Source organism: Poecilia reticulata, linkage group LG14 (assembly GCF_000633615.1).
Source record: "Poecilia reticulata strain Guanapo linkage group LG14, Guppy_female_1.0+MT, whole genome shotgun sequence".
Lineage (NCBI taxonomy): Eukaryota > Metazoa > Chordata > Actinopteri > Cyprinodontiformes > Poeciliidae > Poecilia > Poecilia reticulata.
In genome coordinates, this window is record NC_024344.1 from 27,697,428 (window position 1) to 27,716,145 (window position 18,718).

The 18,718-nt window shown below is 37.8% G+C and overlaps 1 protein-coding gene across 1 annotated transcript; it reads left to right on the forward strand.

The window, feature by feature from the left end:
• The first annotated feature begins 1,740 nt into the window (after positions 1–1,740).
• nipal4 (NIPA like domain containing 4) lies at positions 1,741–18,375 on the forward strand. Its single transcript, XM_008428687.1, has 10 exons — positions 1,741–1,978; positions 6,914–7,015; positions 10,105–10,242; positions 11,640–11,696; positions 13,044–13,134; positions 13,220–13,380; positions 13,791–13,958; positions 14,105–14,184; positions 17,111–17,323; positions 17,452–18,375. Exons 1-10 carry the CDS (start codon positions 1,942–1,944, stop codon positions 17,641–17,643), a joined length of 1,239 nt encoding a protein of 412 aa, XP_008426909.1. The 5' UTR covers positions 1,741–1,941; the 3' UTR covers positions 17,644–18,375.
• The last annotated feature ends 343 nt before the right edge of the window (positions 18,376–18,718 follow it).

Here is an 18,718-nt window from a genome sequence, read left to right on the forward strand (position 1 = left end):
AAAGATTTCATGGACCTGATGAGCTACAACATGGCCTCCTTCAGAATAACATCATATAAATTGAGGTAGTTTGGCTTTTTGTCAACTCCGTCAGAGTTTTTGTCTCTTTCAGTGAAATTCTTGTCAAATCTCACTTAAATGTGAAATTAATTCATTTTAATGTATTTTACATAAATTGCATTACTTCACATGTATCAAGTTTTTCATTTTGACACCTTCAGTTCTGGGTCAACTCCATCAGATGGACTTTTTGTTGTTTTTTGTTTTAAATATTTATTTTGTTTCTTGAGAAGCATTGTCTGTAAAATGAGTAAAAATATCACTAATAGGGTCATTAAAAAATTATTTTATATTTATTTTTGTCAGATGGTGAGGACAACGTTATAGGTCAGGTCGATAAAATATGTAAATTTTTTTTTTTTAAACGTTGCAACTGGGAGCCTGCACCTGAGCATCTTTACATTTCCAAAAAATTATTTGTCATATTTGCATACATCAGGTTGAGAAATAATAATTTTAAAAAAATTGGGAAAATTTAAACCCATTTTGTCCCTATTCTCAAGAATCACTGATTTATGTGTCCTATTAATACAGGACACCCAGTTTATAGCCAATGTATAAATTTGTGGGTCCACCTTCCCTCATCTGTTCAGACTGGTAGAACAACTTCACACTGATTTTGACTCAATAGGTCACATGACCTAGAAGCTATTGAAGAGAAATATTAATTTAAACTTAAAAAAAAGTAACAATAAAAATTTAGTTAAAATACATGGTGTAAACATGTTGAACTCATATATACAGTTTAGTACAACAATCGCACACTGATTTCTAGTCAATATTCAAGATATTGAAGAAAACATATTATTTAACATTAAAATTATTTAAAATATTGAATATGACTTAGGGTAGTGCGCCTCATGTAAAAGCATGAATTACCACTTTTTTGTATCATTTGGTCACACGGCATTTACTAACATTTGTTTGACAGGAGTGTTTGGTTCAGCAGTTGGTTGACAGTCCCTAAGTGAACCTTGAGCTCTGAGGAGGGAGCTGGAGAACGGCTGGCTGAAATTAGCCTTCATAAATCGGATCAACCTTGAGTTAAACGCCACTTGCTCGACGGATATTGGAATATCCAACTCGAAACTATCTTCACTGCAGTCAGTAACACAATAAAACCACCAGGATAGTTTGTTTTGATCTGTAGCCTGTAAAGATGGCAGCGAGCGACTGCGCAAGACCTAAACGCCCCACAACGTCTGAATCAGTGACGTTTGTTCCAAAGCTCTATTGGCCAATAGGAGAGGAGCTGACGTATGAGGCAGATCTCCTCATTAACATAAAGACGGAAAAGTAAAAACAGGAGAGGAGAGGCAATGCCAGAAGAACGAGGGCTTGTATAAGGAAAAGACAAAACTAAATATCTACTTTTCTTGACAAAAAAGCATTTTTAGGGGAAATGAAAAAGAAAATATATCCATTTGTTGATGGAAACTCATGTGTAAGGACAAGGAAAAACTAAATATATATTTATGCTTTCATTTCTTATGTCAGTTTTGGTCCTCCATAATTCTGAAGCAGATACCTGTAAGGTTCACTATTTAATTTGAAAACAAACAGATAAATAAATCAACAAATTAGGCCCACCAAATGAAATTCTTCTCAGGACCTCAAACAACTTCGGACCGGCCCTGGCTCGGGGCGTGGTCACCTGAGTTCCCATTGGGCCGCAGCTGATTCCGGAGAAAACAGCGACGGACTTTCGGCCCAGAAGTGGCGTTTGTTCCATGGACTGAAGTGCTGACCGCTTCCTAAAGCTATTTTTATATGGATTTTATATAGACTATAAAAAAGGGATTTAATTCTGTTGGACAAGGTGAATACGGACTTCCCGTTCTGCTTGTTTCTCTTGATCATTTTCACCTGGACAACATCACGATGCGAGAGTTTCACCTGAACGAGACGTGCAAAAATGGTAAAGAGAAGTTTTGTGTTTATTTCACAGCCTGTTGCACTTTTCTGCTCCTCTGAGGAGATGAACGTTCAGGGAGCGAAGCTTCATTTTCTGTGTTCAGGCGGATCTATTCGGCTCCTTGTTTCGTAATTCCGAGCTGAAAATGTCTTTATTCTGTAGATTTGACATGAAACGTCACAATCCTAGAAATCATTTTACGTTTGTTCTTTAAATATCAAATTATGTGACGTGGCATGCATCACCAGTGTTCATACAAGCGATACGTGGAAAAGAGCATGTTTTACTGAGACGATGCCTGAAAGTCCGAAATATACAGACCTGCATCCGTGTTGAGCGTTTAATGACACAAAGTGAAATATGTTGGTTTGAAATACATTCTCAACTAATTAGTGCCTTTAAAAAATTCTCAACTTTCGATAACCAAGGAGAGATGTTTGATCATCGCTTAAAATGCATAATATCAAATGGAAATATGTATGTTAACAGTATTTCCTGATCAAAAATTAAAGGTTGAAATTCTGACACTGTTCATTAGAAGGTGTGCCGATCGATCGGTCACCGATCATTGGCTCTTGTTGCCGATACCGATCACCTGCATCTCATTTCTCAGCCTGCCTGTGCAGCTGGTCTCCTCTTTCCTTCACTCTGCACAAAACGCGCAGCAACAAATCCTAAGCGATGTGGAACTATAACGCACTGAGTGAATGGGGAAGTTTGCGTGTTGCGGCGGAAAATTGAAGCAGGTCAAAATGCATCAACACAACGAAGCTAATACGACATAAAAACAATGTTATACTTGAGGAGTTTGGCTACATCGAGGCTCACTGCAGTAAAAAAGACATATGGAGGATCAGATAGCAGGTAAAGCGGCGCACAGCTACAAACACTCACCCGGATTAGCATGACGGTCAGAAAGCTAAACAAATAACCAGCAAAATTATTTAAGTCTTGGAGCTGCGATGTAAGACGCTGGTTCTGCTCTCGCTGTTGAACCGCTGCTACGCTACAGGTAGTAATATTTCATAGACGGAGCGCCGCTTCTGCTCCACCTGGTAGTGACTCTCACACCGAACCTCTGCTTAAAGCTGCAGCATCTAACCTAAAAATACATTTTACATATGTATTAAAACTTTCGCTGTCCTAACATGAGACAGATAATCTCTAAAAAAATAATCGATCTCCTCCCTGCTCTGCATAATTACTCTGCTCAGTCAGAAACAGCCACTCAGAACTAGCAGTGATCAGCTAGCCGCCATGCTAACAGGAAGTTTTTATTCAGCAACTCTGGATTGTTTATTGTAATGGATCCTGTATTTGCCTTTGAATGTTAAGTTTTATACTTGAATTTTTTTGGCAATGTTGAGAGGTTTTATTTTGGCTCTTTGCATTATTTAGCCTCTTCAGAGCCTCCATATGTTATCACTCTGTTAAAGATCGTATTACTGATAGCAGCACAATTTGCACAATGCCTGTTTAGTTTAGTTTTCTTCTTGGAAAAAGTTATTAAAAACAAGTTTTTGTCTAAATTAAAGTGAATTCATGGTTCCTTTTTCCACATAATGTAACCTGTAGTGTTTATGATAAAAAATAAATAAAACAATTATAATGTGATCGGAATCTGCAGGAAAAACCCTGATTGGCACATGTCTACTGTTCATCCTTCTATTAATATTGACATTTGTGTACAAAAATGACAGACATTGAAAACAACAAAAAAAAATCCTTAAGTCACTTTAATGTTCAGCAGTGTCAGGGAGTTGACTTGTATGAAGTCATTTTACTCAGAAAAAAAGAGAGTTATGTGCCAAGACATTTATCGTTCATCCAGGAGGTGCTGGTGCCTCTCCAGCTAGTGTTCTGGGCAGGAGGTGGGGTCACCTGGACAGGTCACCTGGACAGGTCACCTGGACAGGTCACCAGTCTGTCGCAGGGCAACACAGAGACACACAGGACAAACAACCATGCACACACACACACACACACACACACACACACGCACACGGGCAATTTAGAGAGGCCAATTAATCTTAACAGTCATGTTTCTGGACTGTGGGAGGAAACCGGAGTACCTGGAGAAAACCCACCATGCACAGGGAGAACATGGAGACTCCATGCAGAAAGACCGGGAATCGAACCCAGAACCTTCTTGCTGCAAGGCAACAGCTCTACCAACTGCACCACTAAACAGCCCCCATTTGTCTTTCATTCTCTTTTAAATTAAACAGTTTATAATTAAGTCCGGAAATGTATAAATTATTTAAATTATTGCAATGAATACTGGACTGGTTGATTAGGCAGGTGCAAACCAGTTAATGTTTTTGTTTCTTTTTCTTTTATGTCAAAGTATTAGGTTGGTTTAAAAAAATACTCATCTTCTTCAGGTAAATCATGTTTTGTATATAGATTTGCCTAAAAAGTCAGACAACTGCAGCTGATCCAGAATGCTGCGGCTTCCGTTCTCACTAGAACTTGGGAAATGAAGCATATCATCAGCTTTCAAGTTGTCACACTTACTCCCCACAGCTCAGGGAATATCTACAGGGATCTGTTAGATTATAAATCACTGAACGGCTTGGCACCAACATGCATTAACTATCTGTGGATGTGTCAGCCTTCCAGACACTCTGGTCTTCTGGTTCTGATGTGCCAAACATGACCAGCATTCAGCTCTATGCCAAACAAATCTGGAACAAACTTCCAAAAAACATCTGAAACACAGAGTTCCTTTAAATCGAGGCTAAAACGCTCCAGTTTAGAGTGGCCTTTGATTCATAATAACTGGAAAATTGATCAACATATTTGATAAATATTTGCTTGATGATTTTGATGGTGGCATTTGACAAAATGTAATATTTATTGCGTGTTTCATAATTGGCTAATATATGATGTTTTTATGGTGTAAGCATGTTGAACTTAAATGTAGCTGAAATGTGCTACTCAAATAAACTTGACTTTGTTAAAATAAACTTGACAGAATAAGCAAAAATCTTGGTTATGCTGTTTGCATAACCAAGATTTGCAACAGCAATAATGACAGTAAAACAATGTAAAATAAAAAGTATCTTCTGATGGGACCCTGCAGCCGGAGCAGTGATCATGTTCAAGGGACTGAGGCAGCTGATGCTGCTGATGCTGCTGATGCTGCTGATGCTGCTGATGCTGCTGATGCTGCTGATGCTGCTGAAGCTGCTGATGCTGCTGATGCTCAGACCGGATGGAAATAACAGCCTTTCTTCTATTTGTGGTGAAAAGTGAGCGAAAAAGTTTAAGTCTGTCCTGTCGCAGCATTTCAGCCGTTCAGGGAGAGAATATTCAGACTAATGCTAATTTAGCTAATTATTAATATAAGATGCTAATGACAGTTTAAAATGGAGAATACTTTTCATTTTTGTCTTATTTCAATTCTTACCTTTGCTTCACACTTTAAATAAAACTTGGTAAAGTACAAATATGTAAATATGTTTTTATTACTTACTTTTTTGCCCTCAAATGATCTGAAATAAACTGTTTGTTGAACTTCAACATATTAATTAAAAAGTGTATGCGTTTAGTTTTCAAATCAATCTAATGTATTTTCACTTTCTCCTTTCTTGACCTACTGACTTTACCAAGTAAAACAAGAACAAAAAAGCTAATAAAATATTAAATAGAAATGTGTTTCTTAAATCCTGCTACAAGTAAGTAATACAAGTAATCTCTAACCTTTACCTCTGTTTTTTGCTCTGACTCATTTTGATTTGTAAAGTATTTTAATTGCTTCCCCACACCTGAAATCCAAACATGTTTTTGAGAATTCTCTATCTGGACGGTGCCGAGTTGTTTACAGTGTAAATATTAGCCAAGCTCCTCTTGTTGCCCTTATGCAGAGTGGTCAGACCAGTATGGCTCAACTCTGCACACGCAAATCAAGTACTGCATTTTGGTCAGAGACCAAAGTGTGTCTGCAACAGTGCAGGAAGCTACGGTGACACAATCATGAATTTCTCAAAGCCCAGTATTTAGCTGACATGACTATTGCAATATTGCTGATCATAAATCTAAGTCAAAACTTTTTTTCTTACCTCAGTTCAATTTCTGTGTACAGTAATTTAATTTCAAATTTGAAAAATAAACCCAAAAACATTTCTGTTTGTCTCATTAAGTTTCAGACACCCAATATGTTCACTTTTCTTGTCTGCCTGTCTCTGTTTTTGTTCATAAAATCTCAGAAGGGTTTTTGAAATAATCTGAAAAATCTCTGTATGCGTCTACTGGCTTTCCTCATCTAGGGGTTGAATTTTTAAACAGTCTTCTTTAGCTCACAGTTATGCACTGTGCTGTTTATTTTGGTTGTAGTTGTATAATGTAATTTGTTTCCAGTTTGAGCACTTACTGCATTGAGACGGTTCAACTGGATACATTTTACTTTAACATAAAATTCAAGTTTATAACTACTGGAAGCAATTACATTTCAAGGTCAAAGGCCAGTTCCAGTGTTGGATTGACTGAAGCCTGAAATCAATATAATGAGTTCAGATCTAGTTTAACGTGGAAGATGCAGACAAAACCCAAAACGTTATATTCTTACTAATCCATCTATGTTCTAATTGTCTAATATAGTCATGGGATATGGATGATAAAGAACTCTTGTTCTTGGATACAAGTAATAAATTGGAGTGGGATGTCTGAGGAAGGAGTTAAGAGATGCTTTTTGTTCATTTTTGGTCAACTTTTGGTCTACACAGATTTTTTATTTTTTTTTTCTGCTGGTCAATGACACAAATGATTTACAGAAAATGTGTGCATTGTTTTTCTGGTCATGGCCACTATTATTGTTTAACTGTGTAGTAATAAAGATATGATGCATTCATAACAAAAGATCACCTTGAATTCCAGTGAAATCAGAAATTTCCTACAGAGCTTCAGATTTTTAGTGAATGCTTCATGTCTTTGCAGGGTCTGTACTGACGCTGTGGTGTGGATCCCAGACAGCTGTGTGTTTGGTCACCACAGATCAAACTCTGATCCTCACACACCTGAACAACAGTCGACAAACAGGTAGTCCATCACCGACATGCTTCTATCAGCTGAGACATCACAGCTTCTCTTCTTGTGTAAACTTGCCTTATTTTTGCTCTGATGTCATGTTTGCCTCTGTTCCCTCCTCAATTATGTCCTGGAAATTTGATGCATCCTTGTGTCACCTGAGTCCTGCGTCATTAGGACGGCAGCTTTGTTTGCAGTGCAGCTCAACTGCACGTCAAATGAAAGCACTGCCTCGTCAGAAATATCTTTCAACTAAATTAGTAGGATTTTCAGAGTTTTGCGAAGCAGGCCCAATATACCCAGGATTTTCTTAGGTGATCCAGTGGAATTAACCTGAAGACAGGAGCTAATACTTAAAGGAAAGTTGAAGTTTGGTAGAGAAACTCAAGTCAAATCAGGTTTGGAACTGTGCACAACACCTGAATGTGTAACTTGTAGGCAATACTAATGTGTAAAGTGTGAGTTGCTTTTAAAAATGTAAATTTTTTCTGAAAATTTGAACGTCACTTGGTGTGCACACAACAAAATGAATGGATGTTATGGTCCACAGACTCAAGGTGACGACTACTGACCTGACAGTTGGCAAGTAGATATTTGTTGAGTACATTATCCTCACAGGGAAAAATAACTACATTAAATTGTGTGTTTGCTAAAAAAGCTGCTTGTAGAATGCTGTATCTAGGCATTAACATGGAAAAATTGTGGTACAAAAAGGTGAGATGCATATGGTTAACCATGGTTAACCAAATTAACCATGGTTAACCAAATTAACCATGGTTAACCATATTCTTGAAACACATCCAGGTTTCAAGAATTCTTGAAAAGTTGTGGTTACTTTTGGAAAACGTCATGCTTCCCTTTGCTGATCTCCAGAGATGCTGATTTCAGTTTTTCTGCTTGGATGACCATCTGCATACATTGCCAAAAGTACCAATGCTGGTTTAAGTCACTTTGGTGCAGTAATTAACTCCTGGAGCCCAGTATTAAATGTAAAATTTGTATGGTCCGTTTGCATACTTTTAGCAGGACATTTCTGTATTTTCTTCTGAGAAAGTACATTTTTTCCCCATAGCTGTAAGTTAAAATCACCCAAATTAGCAGAAATGACCTCTTGAAATGCATCACTTTCTAAGTAATAAATCTTTATATGCTGTTCACTTTTCTTTGCTGTTCACTGTTCAGAAATCCTGCACAGTCTTATTCAATGTCGATTATTTGGTGGATAAACTTGAGCTACAGTATTTTCTCACAGCACAGCATGAGGCGACATGAGGAAGGCAGCGAGCTGAAGTTGATTTGCCTCTGGTTCCTCTAGTTCAGTTCCTGGAACTGAGTTTCCCAGAGCTGACATCAGTTGTTGTTCAGCTGCATGTTGTGGTCTCGGTAATGAGGCTGACCAGTAAACCAGCAGTCTGAGAGTGAAGGGCTCTGTTGGGAACATGGACCAATCAGATCTCTGATTTATAAAAGTTTGATTATTAAGGGCTTTAGAGCAGGGAGCCAATGAAGGAAAGCTGAAATTGGGGAGAGATTTTTCTCTATCTTTTGTTTTATTTTATTTATTTTTTAACATTTTTTAAATTATTGTTTTATTGGAACAATAATTGCCGATAAAACATTTTGGACCAGCTGACAGCTTATCAAAAAGTTAATTGGTTATTGCAGGTGAATCATAAATAAAGTCGCATTATGAAGTTATACATGAATTGTATACATTTTTTATACTTTTTCTTATTGTTGCTTCTTCCTGCCTTTCTGTTTCCATCTATTAAGGCAACAAAGACTTTTTCCACCACAAAACATGAATGATTCATAACATAAAGCATCTGTGGTTTTTCTATTCTACACTGGAAATGAGTTCCTGGAACTTGATTTCCTCCCATTTATGAAGTGATATTTAGCAGTTTGAATAAACAAAAATCTCCTATTAGTAATTTTTTTCTTATCAATAACATAAAATTTTTACACTGGACAAGGCAGTGGGGAGATTATAGTACAACAATCTTTACTTCTTTACAATCAATACAATCAATTTGTACATTTGATTCTACAGTTATAAAATTTTTAGCTTTACAAAAACAAAATTAGGTTTGCCACATTTAAGTAACTAAACAACCACAGGGTAGTTCAGTGTGAAACTAGACTTCTTGACACAACAACAGGACTTAATGGATTCAATTTAAATAAAAAAATTGAAATATTATTCTGCGAGCTGCTTCAAAACTTCCTCCTGAAAGCCAATGAAGCTAAACAGGTCGTTTAGATAAACTTTTTTAAAATCATGTTTGTGTTGGCAGAAAGGAACTAGAAGTTCAGATTAATTTAAATAAACGAGTCACTGTTAATTCTGCAAAGTACTTCAGAATCACAGTAGCAGAATGTTGTTGGTACTTTTTTCTTGGCAAATCTTCTTGAAACGTAATAATGTTCATCAAGGTTATAGTAGGTAAATATTTGACCTTAGAGCCACTATCCAAATAATGATCTCATCATGCTTTGTGGATCCTTTACGGCCAGCAGTGCTGGTGCATAATACATTATAAAACCTGGACACAAGTGGCTGTTTGGACATTCAAAGGACTTTAGAATAAAACTGGTCTTTTACTACATCAGACTAACACAAAACGTCCCAAAAGCCTTTGTTGAAAACCAGGTTCATGCCAAGAATAATTTAAAAAGGTTTGACTAATTCTGTCACGAAGAGTGGATAGGTAACTTATCAAATTATATTAAAAGTGTGATAATGGCCTCAAGAAGTGTGTGATCAATGGGTGATTGGGAATGTATTTCAACATTCCCAATCACCTGGTTTGTGTGTATGGTGGAAAAAAGGCACAATAAATCAAACTTGTGCATGGATTTTTTGTTCTTGGAATCATTGAATCAGCAAATCATTAAAAGACCATAATTATAGTGACATTCCTTCCACAAACTTGTGAGCACAACAAATCAATTCCACAAAACAGATATTTTTGCTAAATTCCTCTGAGCTTGTTGCTCTTGCCTTGGACTCTCCTTCTGAAAACCTTCACCTGCAGGTGTTTTTATTTTCATAAAAGAATACACACCCTGTTAAATACAGTCTTAACTGTTGTCTCCAGGTATGCAAACTTACAGTTCATACAACATGTGGCTGGGATTAACTCTTGCGCTGCTTTCGTCCTTCCTGATTGGTGGAAGTGTCATCCTCAAGAAGAAAGCTCTCATCCGATTGGCCAGCAACGGACACACCAGAGCAGGTGAGCAGAGGCAGATGTTGACATTTGATCCATGTTTACTCGGTTCCCTAGGTGATCTTGTACCATTGAAGCAACAAATGTGGTTCCAAACAGATGAGATATATTACTTTAATCTGAAGAGACAGTGAGGTGAGAAGTTCTGAATAGAGTAAAAAATGACTAAGAAAATGTGATTTATTTAGAAAAGGGTTAAAATAAGTGACAAAAGTGATTGCTTATACAGACCTGAAATTTCAGCTCAAATTGTTTTCTAACTTGGAAGTAAGAAGGATTTGGAAGACCTGTTTTGTTTTGTGAGGAAGCTCAATGCTGCTTCCTCTATCACTTCACCCCAAGTAGGGTGACTGCTTTATGTGACACCATTCATTGGATAATTCAGTCATCCGTAAAATAACTTTGCAATTATTTCTATTCTTTCCCGAATAGAATGAATAGAAATATTAGGGACAAGGGTGTTAGAAAATGGATGGGTTATTTCTATTCACGTTGGTAACTTTATTTGTCGTTTAATTGTATTCTGACAGAGACAACAAGTACATCCTTAACCCCAACTTCAAGTTTATTCCATTCACATCTTAGCCGTAGCATTAGCCACTAACCTAAAAAAATAGTTTCACTTTTGCCGTATGATCCAGTTTGGTCCAAATATAACATTTTGTTATATTAAACTCTCACACATGCATAAATGCTACTAATGGTTATTAGTAGTAAGATGTATCAAAGATTTAAAATGGGATATTCAGAACTGGCCATTTTTTTCTCCATTCTGTTGTTCGGACATTTAGTTGTCGATCGTTTTCTCTGTATGTATGCAGCACTTTTCTATTCCCACCTGTCGCTGCACACTTCGTCAGTTGGCTGGCATAATGCTTCTAGTTACTATTAATATAAATATTTACTGCTGTAAACAGTCATGATGTGTAAACTCAATAGTAATAGTCATTCTTATTAATGTATTGTAGTTTTAAAACAATACATTCAGTTCATTAAACTGAACTCTGTCTGATGCTGTAGGTTGGCTGCTGGAGCAGATACCCTGACTAATTAACCGTGTGATATGTTTCTCTAAAATGTAGAATATTCTGTATGAAAAGCCGGTGAAAGTTTTTACAAGTTACTCATGACGGTACGATCTATTAAATAACATGTTGAAGTGCACACTTTTAGTTTTTCTTTATTTGAAAAAAAGTAAGTTTAATTTTTCTCCCACTTCATTTATACACCATGTTTGGACTATCACATAAAATCCCATTAAATAAAATTGAGATTTGTGGCTATAATGTGACAAAATATGAAAACAGCCAGGAAACAAAATACTACTTCGATGCAGCTGTGTGATGCTATGAATCAGGATGACATTACCAACACAAAATGTGCCTCTGTTTGCATTTCTACAGGTGATGGAGGATATGGCTACCTTAAAGACTGGCGGTGGTGGGGAGGCCTGTTGACCAGTAAGAACTTCACTGTAGAAACCTTTTACAGTTGTAACCTCTGTGTGATTGAAACAAAACCCCCAAGAATGGTTGTTTACTGTGCATCTTAGTCAAGGGGAGAGGGGACAAAGGTAGTTTAGCTTTTAATAGTTCAGTTTGGAAACTGGCTTAAATTATGAGTAGAACTTTAGAAAAGGAACCATGCATGGGATTAAACTAAACCAAAATGGAAGAAGGTTCTAATAGATGCAATAGAGAAAGTAGCAGACACATGCTGCCGAATGACTGCTTGGATAATAAATTGGATTAGCTCTGTTAAAACAGGACTTCTATCAGTTTGTAGTTCTGGAACAAGAGTATTTGTTTAACCGTTTCTTAGAGAGGAAACTGTTACTGTTAATAAATTCATCTCAGACTCATTTCTTCATTTCCAAAATCAAAATAAATCATTTACACTAACATAATTTCTGGAATATTGAGCCCACCTGAATATAAGCCACATCCACTAACAAAGGACAAAAAAGTACATACGTAGGCCCCACCTTTCCATAAGCAGTAGAAAACTATGAGATATTTACACAAATATTACGTGAGATATTTACGTGTTTTAACATTTAATGAAATGTGTATATTTTTCCGGACAGTTCTTGTGACCTGGCTGCATACCAGGAAAAGGCATTGATCGTTATCTTCATCTTCCTCTTTTGCACTAAGACCACAAAACTTGCCCTCTTGAGAGTCGGAACAATCTCACACACACTTTGTTTTCTTATTACAAATTTTGTTGTCGCTCTCAGTGTCTCTTCATCTTCAGGCAAATTTGCTCGTGAGCTTCTGCTGTCCTCTTCATCACGCAGCAGTCCAACATTTCAAATTCCGTTGGTAAAACCTGTGTATTTAGCCACACTGCAGTATTTAAAGTGTGTCTAAAAAGAAAAAAAGCAGTAGATGTAATCCAGAAATTACAATACTTGGTGTTCTTCAGGGTTTTAAAACTCAAGTGCAATAATCTTAACATTAAGCCACCAAAATATGGTAAATATGCACAGATTTTCTATAGCAGGTTGCCTTTGTTGGCTCTTAAATTTGTACACTTATTTATTACATTTTCATTATTATTCATTGTTGCTAGTAAATGATATGTCAAAATTCTAATTCTAGTTGTCTTTAGTTTAATTCCCTGAATTTAAATCACATTTCTGAGCAGGTTGATGACATTCTCAAGAGCTAGTTGTACAACTACAAAAAGGGGAAAAAAACTAGAGTTTTGCTTGTTTCTGTATGGTAAAAGTTGACTGGTGAGCATCTGTCCTGTGTGTGTGTGTCCTGTGTGTGTGTGTGTGTCTGTGTGTGCTGTCTCTGCAGTGGGAGGCGGAGAGGTGTGTAATTTTGCTGCCTACATGTTCGCGCCAGCCACACTGGTGACTCCCCTGGGAGCGCTCAGTGTCCTCATCAGGTAGCTGCATGTTTCCACACAGCCGCCGCCTTCTGAGGACATGTTGATGTTTTTCAGTGATGTCATACTGGTCTGTGTTTTTAAGTGCGATTCTCTCCTCCCACCTGTTGGGGGAGCAGTTGAATGTGGTGGGGAAGCTCGGCTGTCTGCTGTGTGTACTCGGGAGCATTCTGTTGGTCATTCATGCCCCACAAGAACAAGAAGTCACATCAATACAGGATATGACCAATAAGCTGCTGGAGCCAGGTGAGAGGAGAGTCATCCAGACATGCTACATGACATCCAAAATATAACATTGCATTCTTAAATATAATTTTATCAATCAAATCTGTTTTTATTCATATTCAGTCAGTTGGCATAAATGTTAAAAATGATAACATTTTATGAATTACTCTTCGAAAACAGAGTAAGCTATAATATTTCAAGTTTGATAGGTGGACTTATCAAAAACAATCTACCACAACTGGCTCTGTGATTATGTTCATGATGTGACCCAAAAAGAAAATGAGTTTGACACCCCTGGTTTTTTAAAATTTTTTGATTATTATTTTGCTACTAACTCAAAGTTGGTTTATATGCAAGCTTCATTTGAACAGAACAAGAAATTCTTTGAGTTTTTGTTTATCTGTGTTTGCCACTCTGCTTGTCTGTACCAGGTTTCCTGGTCTATGTTGTGGCGGTGTTGGTTCTGTGTGCGGTTCTGGTGTTGTATTTCTGTCCGCGGTCCGGTCGTTCCAACATCCTGATCTACATCAGCATCTGCTCGTTGCTGGGAGCCTTCACTGTATCGTCTGTGAAGGGCCTCGCCATAGCCATCAACACCGGTGAGATGCCGCAGACGCCAACATGCTTCTTTTTACTCAACATTCTGAAGGCTATAAACATTTTCAGTTCTGCTAAAGTTTTCCTTTAGCTGAATTACACAGAACCACTGCTGTGAATACTTATAATTTGTTTTTCCTCTGCTCAGTGGTTTATGACATCTCTGTGCTCAGCCACCCTCTTACGTGGATCCTGCTCCTCACCCTCATTGTTTCAATAGTGACACAGGTAAGCTGGGCTCAGAAAAATTGGCACTGCAAGTTACAGGATGGAAAGGATTCAGTATCTTGGCACCATATACTTTGGTAATGCATAATGCAATATCTGGTTGCTGTAAACCATATATCTGGTTATTAAATTGAATAATCATGAATATGTTAAAATCTTTTATTTTTATTTTGGTTCTGATCTTAATGATCAATCAAAATAACTTTGGTCCTCCTGGTAGATGTAATTTACTGGCTCACAAAAGTATATTTTCTGAGACTAGACTAAGAGTGTTTTCACACCTGGTAGACTTGGTTCAGCTGGTTACCATCCATTGTGTCAGATGATCCAGACCGTTCCTTCACTTCCTTCTTCACAAATTGTAGATAAAAATAGTGAAGTCTGATTTCAGCAGTTGGAGGATTTCTCTTTTGTCTGTCACAATATGCCAAACAAACATCCTTCAACAATGGGCTTAGCTTTTGCTAAAAATGTATGCAAGAAATAGATACTTGCACTACCCTAGTTGGCGCAGCGCGCTGCCCCGCATATAAACTTCAGACCGCCGTGATTTGGAATCTGACTCTCGTCCTCTGGTTCGCTTGTCTCTCTCTCCTGCCCCTTCTCTCTGCAACTTTTCTGTTGGATTGTTGTCATAAAGGCAAATTGTGCCGAAAAACTTATTGTAAAGAAAAAGACTACCGGAGTTAATGTGGAACAATACGGGTATGATGTCGAGCTTTTCCTCCATCCAACTGATCAGCTCCACTTTGCTGTTGAAGCTTCTAACCTGGCAGCTTTACGCTCTTATAAAAATACTATTTGACAACATCTGGAAACGAAGTTAAAGCTTCAATCTGATAATCTGATGGAGGCGATCTCTGCCACAGTCTGCATGTTGGTTCATCCCGCAAAAAGAGCCGCTGCTGAGTCAGCGGAGCGTCCTGCTGCGCATCAGGATGGAGCAGCAGCAGGTGGGAGCGCAGAATTTAACAGTAACTAAACAGGATCCATTCATAATAACTTTGGGTTGTGATGCACAAACCAAAAGCACCGTTGTGTCACTGGTCAGTGTAATAATTTGACTCCTATACGTGCAGCTGTCCAACATATCATCAGCCCTAGACGGTGTTCGAGGGGGGGAAAAAAGTCACACTATTGAAGAATTGAAGGGTGGCTTACTCTTAAATATATAAGTAAGGAAAATAATACACAGAGACGTAATTCTTGCTGCTAGGCCATAGACGAGCCGGAGATTTATTACACTCCACGGAATTACAGTTTCATCAGTTCAATACACAATCTTCCATAGTCTTGACAAAAAATCTCCTCCCAAGTCTCCAACAGTGTGTATTGGAAAGTTTCAACCAATGGCGTGTAAGGCGCTGTTTTTGCCAGCAGATCCCTGGCTTGCTTTTCTCTAGTGTGTGTTGGGCGACCTTTAATATACTGTTTGGAAATCCAAACAAGGACATAAGACTTCATGCTTTCAACAGACCTAATCATCTGCTCCTTCTCAGAACTACCAAACAGACCATTTTGTTGATGCTATCTGTTGAGACCGCATTCCTTCCGAGTCCATTTGTGCACTTTGTACACAAATGGAGGGAAGGGAGTCAGGCCAGTTTGAACTAGAGAACTGCCGAGAATCCTTTCACAAAAACAACTCCTTAGATGGTATTTCGGCTCCGACAACACCTGACTTGGTGCAACTTTTCAGACTTTAATCCGCTGCTGACGAAGAAGTCTGTGATGATGTACTGTTTCTTATACGTTTATTCCTGCATAAAATACTTAAAGGTCAATATTTGCTGTGAATATAATGCAGCTTGTAAGTTAATGTGAAGTTCGCTTACGTTTCTATGACATCACTGCGAGGAGTCGACTTCTACTCGACTTTTATCATTTTATAGTCCACCACAAAATATATGAAGTCTATCAACCCCTAATATGTAGATATACAGTATAATGACACCCCCTTAACATTTTCGCCTGCCCCCTCATGTTTTCATGGCTAGAACCGGCCCTGATTACCTCTCATATCATAATTTCACAACATAATGACAGTTTTAAAAAATATGTGAAAAAAATATTTATATAAAAGTTACATACTGCAGCTTTAATTTCACTCAGGAGAGGACGGGTCAGGGATGTGGGTTATAACTGCTGCTGACTGACTCACCTATTAAATGGCAAAAGGTACAGGGAACAAGTTAAATATATTAATATGTTGGTAATTCTTTTCCGTAATTCATTAAATGCTAGTGCTAGTGAAATGGAGGCAAACAGTAGTCTGTAGCTAAGCTAATTATGCTAAATGGTTGATTATCTCACACAGTCTACTCACCTTTCTTGGAGAAAAACTGGGTTATAAATTAACACTCTTGCCTTTTTGTCTGTCTCTCTCTCTTTTTTGTTTTTGAAAACCTGATTTTATAACTTTTCTTGGCAGCATAGTAACAGCCACAGTTGTTTGTTGCTGCAGTTTCTACTGACTGCAGCTGCATACATAAAATTTTTACTGCTAAAAACAATCTTTGAAAATACAATATGATTAATTTTGTATTTAACAGGACCCCGGTTTTTTAATTTTATTTCTATGAACAAAATATAAATTAAATTGTGGAGAGCCTCTTGCTGGTCAGGGCCCCTAGAATTGTCATCACTTTTCACCTCTTTACCGCGCCCCTGCTATAGACTATTGTTATAAATGGTTAATTATGAGAGGCCAGTATGAAACTTCCTCTGAAAGACATCTTCATTTCATACCCTCAAAAGTCTTGTTAAAAAAGACTAACCTTAAAAAAGTCTAAGACAGCTTTGGGACAGAAAGGCCCCCTTATACATGGAGAGAACACAAGACCCCACACACAACCCAAAAGTTTGTGTTTGTCATGTGGCTGGGTGACCCATTGATGAGTCTGAAGTCACCTTTGTGTCTGTGCAGGTGAACTACCTTAACAAGTCTCTGGACACCTTCAACACCCTACTGGTGTATCCTATCTACTACGTCCTCTTCACCTCTGTGGTCCTTTCCACCTCCATCATCCTCTTCCAGGAGTGGAGCAGCATGTCTGCCGTGGATGTGGTCACAACACTGGGCTCGTTCCTGGTCATTGTGGTGGGCGTGGCCTTGCTGCACCTGTTCAGGGAGCTGCAGGTGGGCATTCCTTCCCCCCTAACATCTCTCCTCAGATGAACGAAAGCTTTTCTTCTTATTTTTTGCTAATAAAAATACGACAATGCAACCTCATATAGGAATCTGACGTTTGATTTCTCTTAATGCAGATTACAATGAAGCAGCTGACCAATCAGCTTTCTCATCCAGTGGAGAGGGAGGGACTTACAGAAGAGGTCACAACCAATGGAAGAGGAGGAAGGAATTTAAAGGAGGATAAATATGGACTGATGGACAATGTAGTGATAGAAAGTCTGCCTCCTATGAGAGAGGAGGGACCCAGAGTCTTCATAATCAGCTGAAAAAGAGAATTCCAGAAGTTTCTGTATTGTTACTGATATTTCCTGCACTTTTTCAAACTTTAGCCGCCATCTTAGTTTATGCTTTAGGTCCCTCCAATCTCACATGACGGTATTCAACAGTACAATACCAGTCGACCTTTCTAATTTGTAAATATTTAAGAAATCTTGCCTGTAAATGCCAATTTAGTAGAAGGTTCAAATAATTTATTGGAAATAAGTACTTTAGAGCCCACACAAAATATGCCGTCCAAAGAATAATAAATAAGACAAAGTCGACAGAAAACAAGAAAATCCAAAACGTGTATCAAAGTTTACCATCAAACTAGTTAGTTAAATAATATCAAACTGCTCCTCATAGCTGTCATTAACCTTGAGCATTTTAAAGAGTTTATTCTTTTTGATCATACAAGTCAACGACATTAAATTATCAGATGAGTTGGTGTCCTCCGTTAGACTGATGGACTCCAAACTGGCTCTGCCTCTTCTTTCACAGGAGGTTTGGCTGGAAAGATGAGTTTTTCCGTGATGTCTCAGGCTGTTCATAAAGCACCAGTTGGACTGGCTGAGTCCCAAGAAGATGTTAATTTAACAGACCATCATGGCACCAAAGAAGGTTCTTTTTTCAGTTGACCTTTTCCCCCCCAATATCTTTTTCAAATTTTTTGTGCTACTAGTGGCCTGTATTAAACAGTAGAAAGGCAGAGACTAAATAAATGTAAAAGTCAAATGTAATTTTAAATATTCCTTTAAATTGGTGATTATCTACATTTCCAACATGTACATTTCCTGTGACAACTTGTCATAGGAGGAGGTTCACATTTTCATTTTAGCTGTTTTAAACAGACATGGTGTCCTAATTTATTCATCATAAGAAAGATGGTATTAGTTTAACAGGAAGCATTTTTAATCACTTAATCACCATTTTTCAAGGGTGTCTTTTATTTGGGTGTTGTGTCATGCTCTGTGTGGCCTGATTGTTGGAAACAAGGAAAACAAAATCTGACTTTGCATGAAGAAGTGCAGCACACTGTGCTGCTTTCAAAATGAACAGCCAAACTTTACCTTAACTTTTGTT

What these genes read in the sequence shown, in the direction of transcription:
- nipal4 (XM_008428687.1), top strand. Translation starts at nt 1,942, where the DNA reads ATGCGAGAGTTTCACCTGAACGAGACGTGCAAAAATG. An exon ending in CAACGGACACACCAGAGCAG is followed by an intron (nt 10,243 to 11,639) that starts GTGAGCAGAGGC and finishes GCATTTCTACAG; the next exon opens with GTGATGGAGGATATGGCTAC. An exon ending in GTGGGGAGGCCTGTTGACCA is followed by an intron (nt 11,697 to 13,043) that starts GTAAGAACTTCA and finishes CTGTCTCTGCAG; the next exon opens with TGGGAGGCGGAGAGGTGTGT.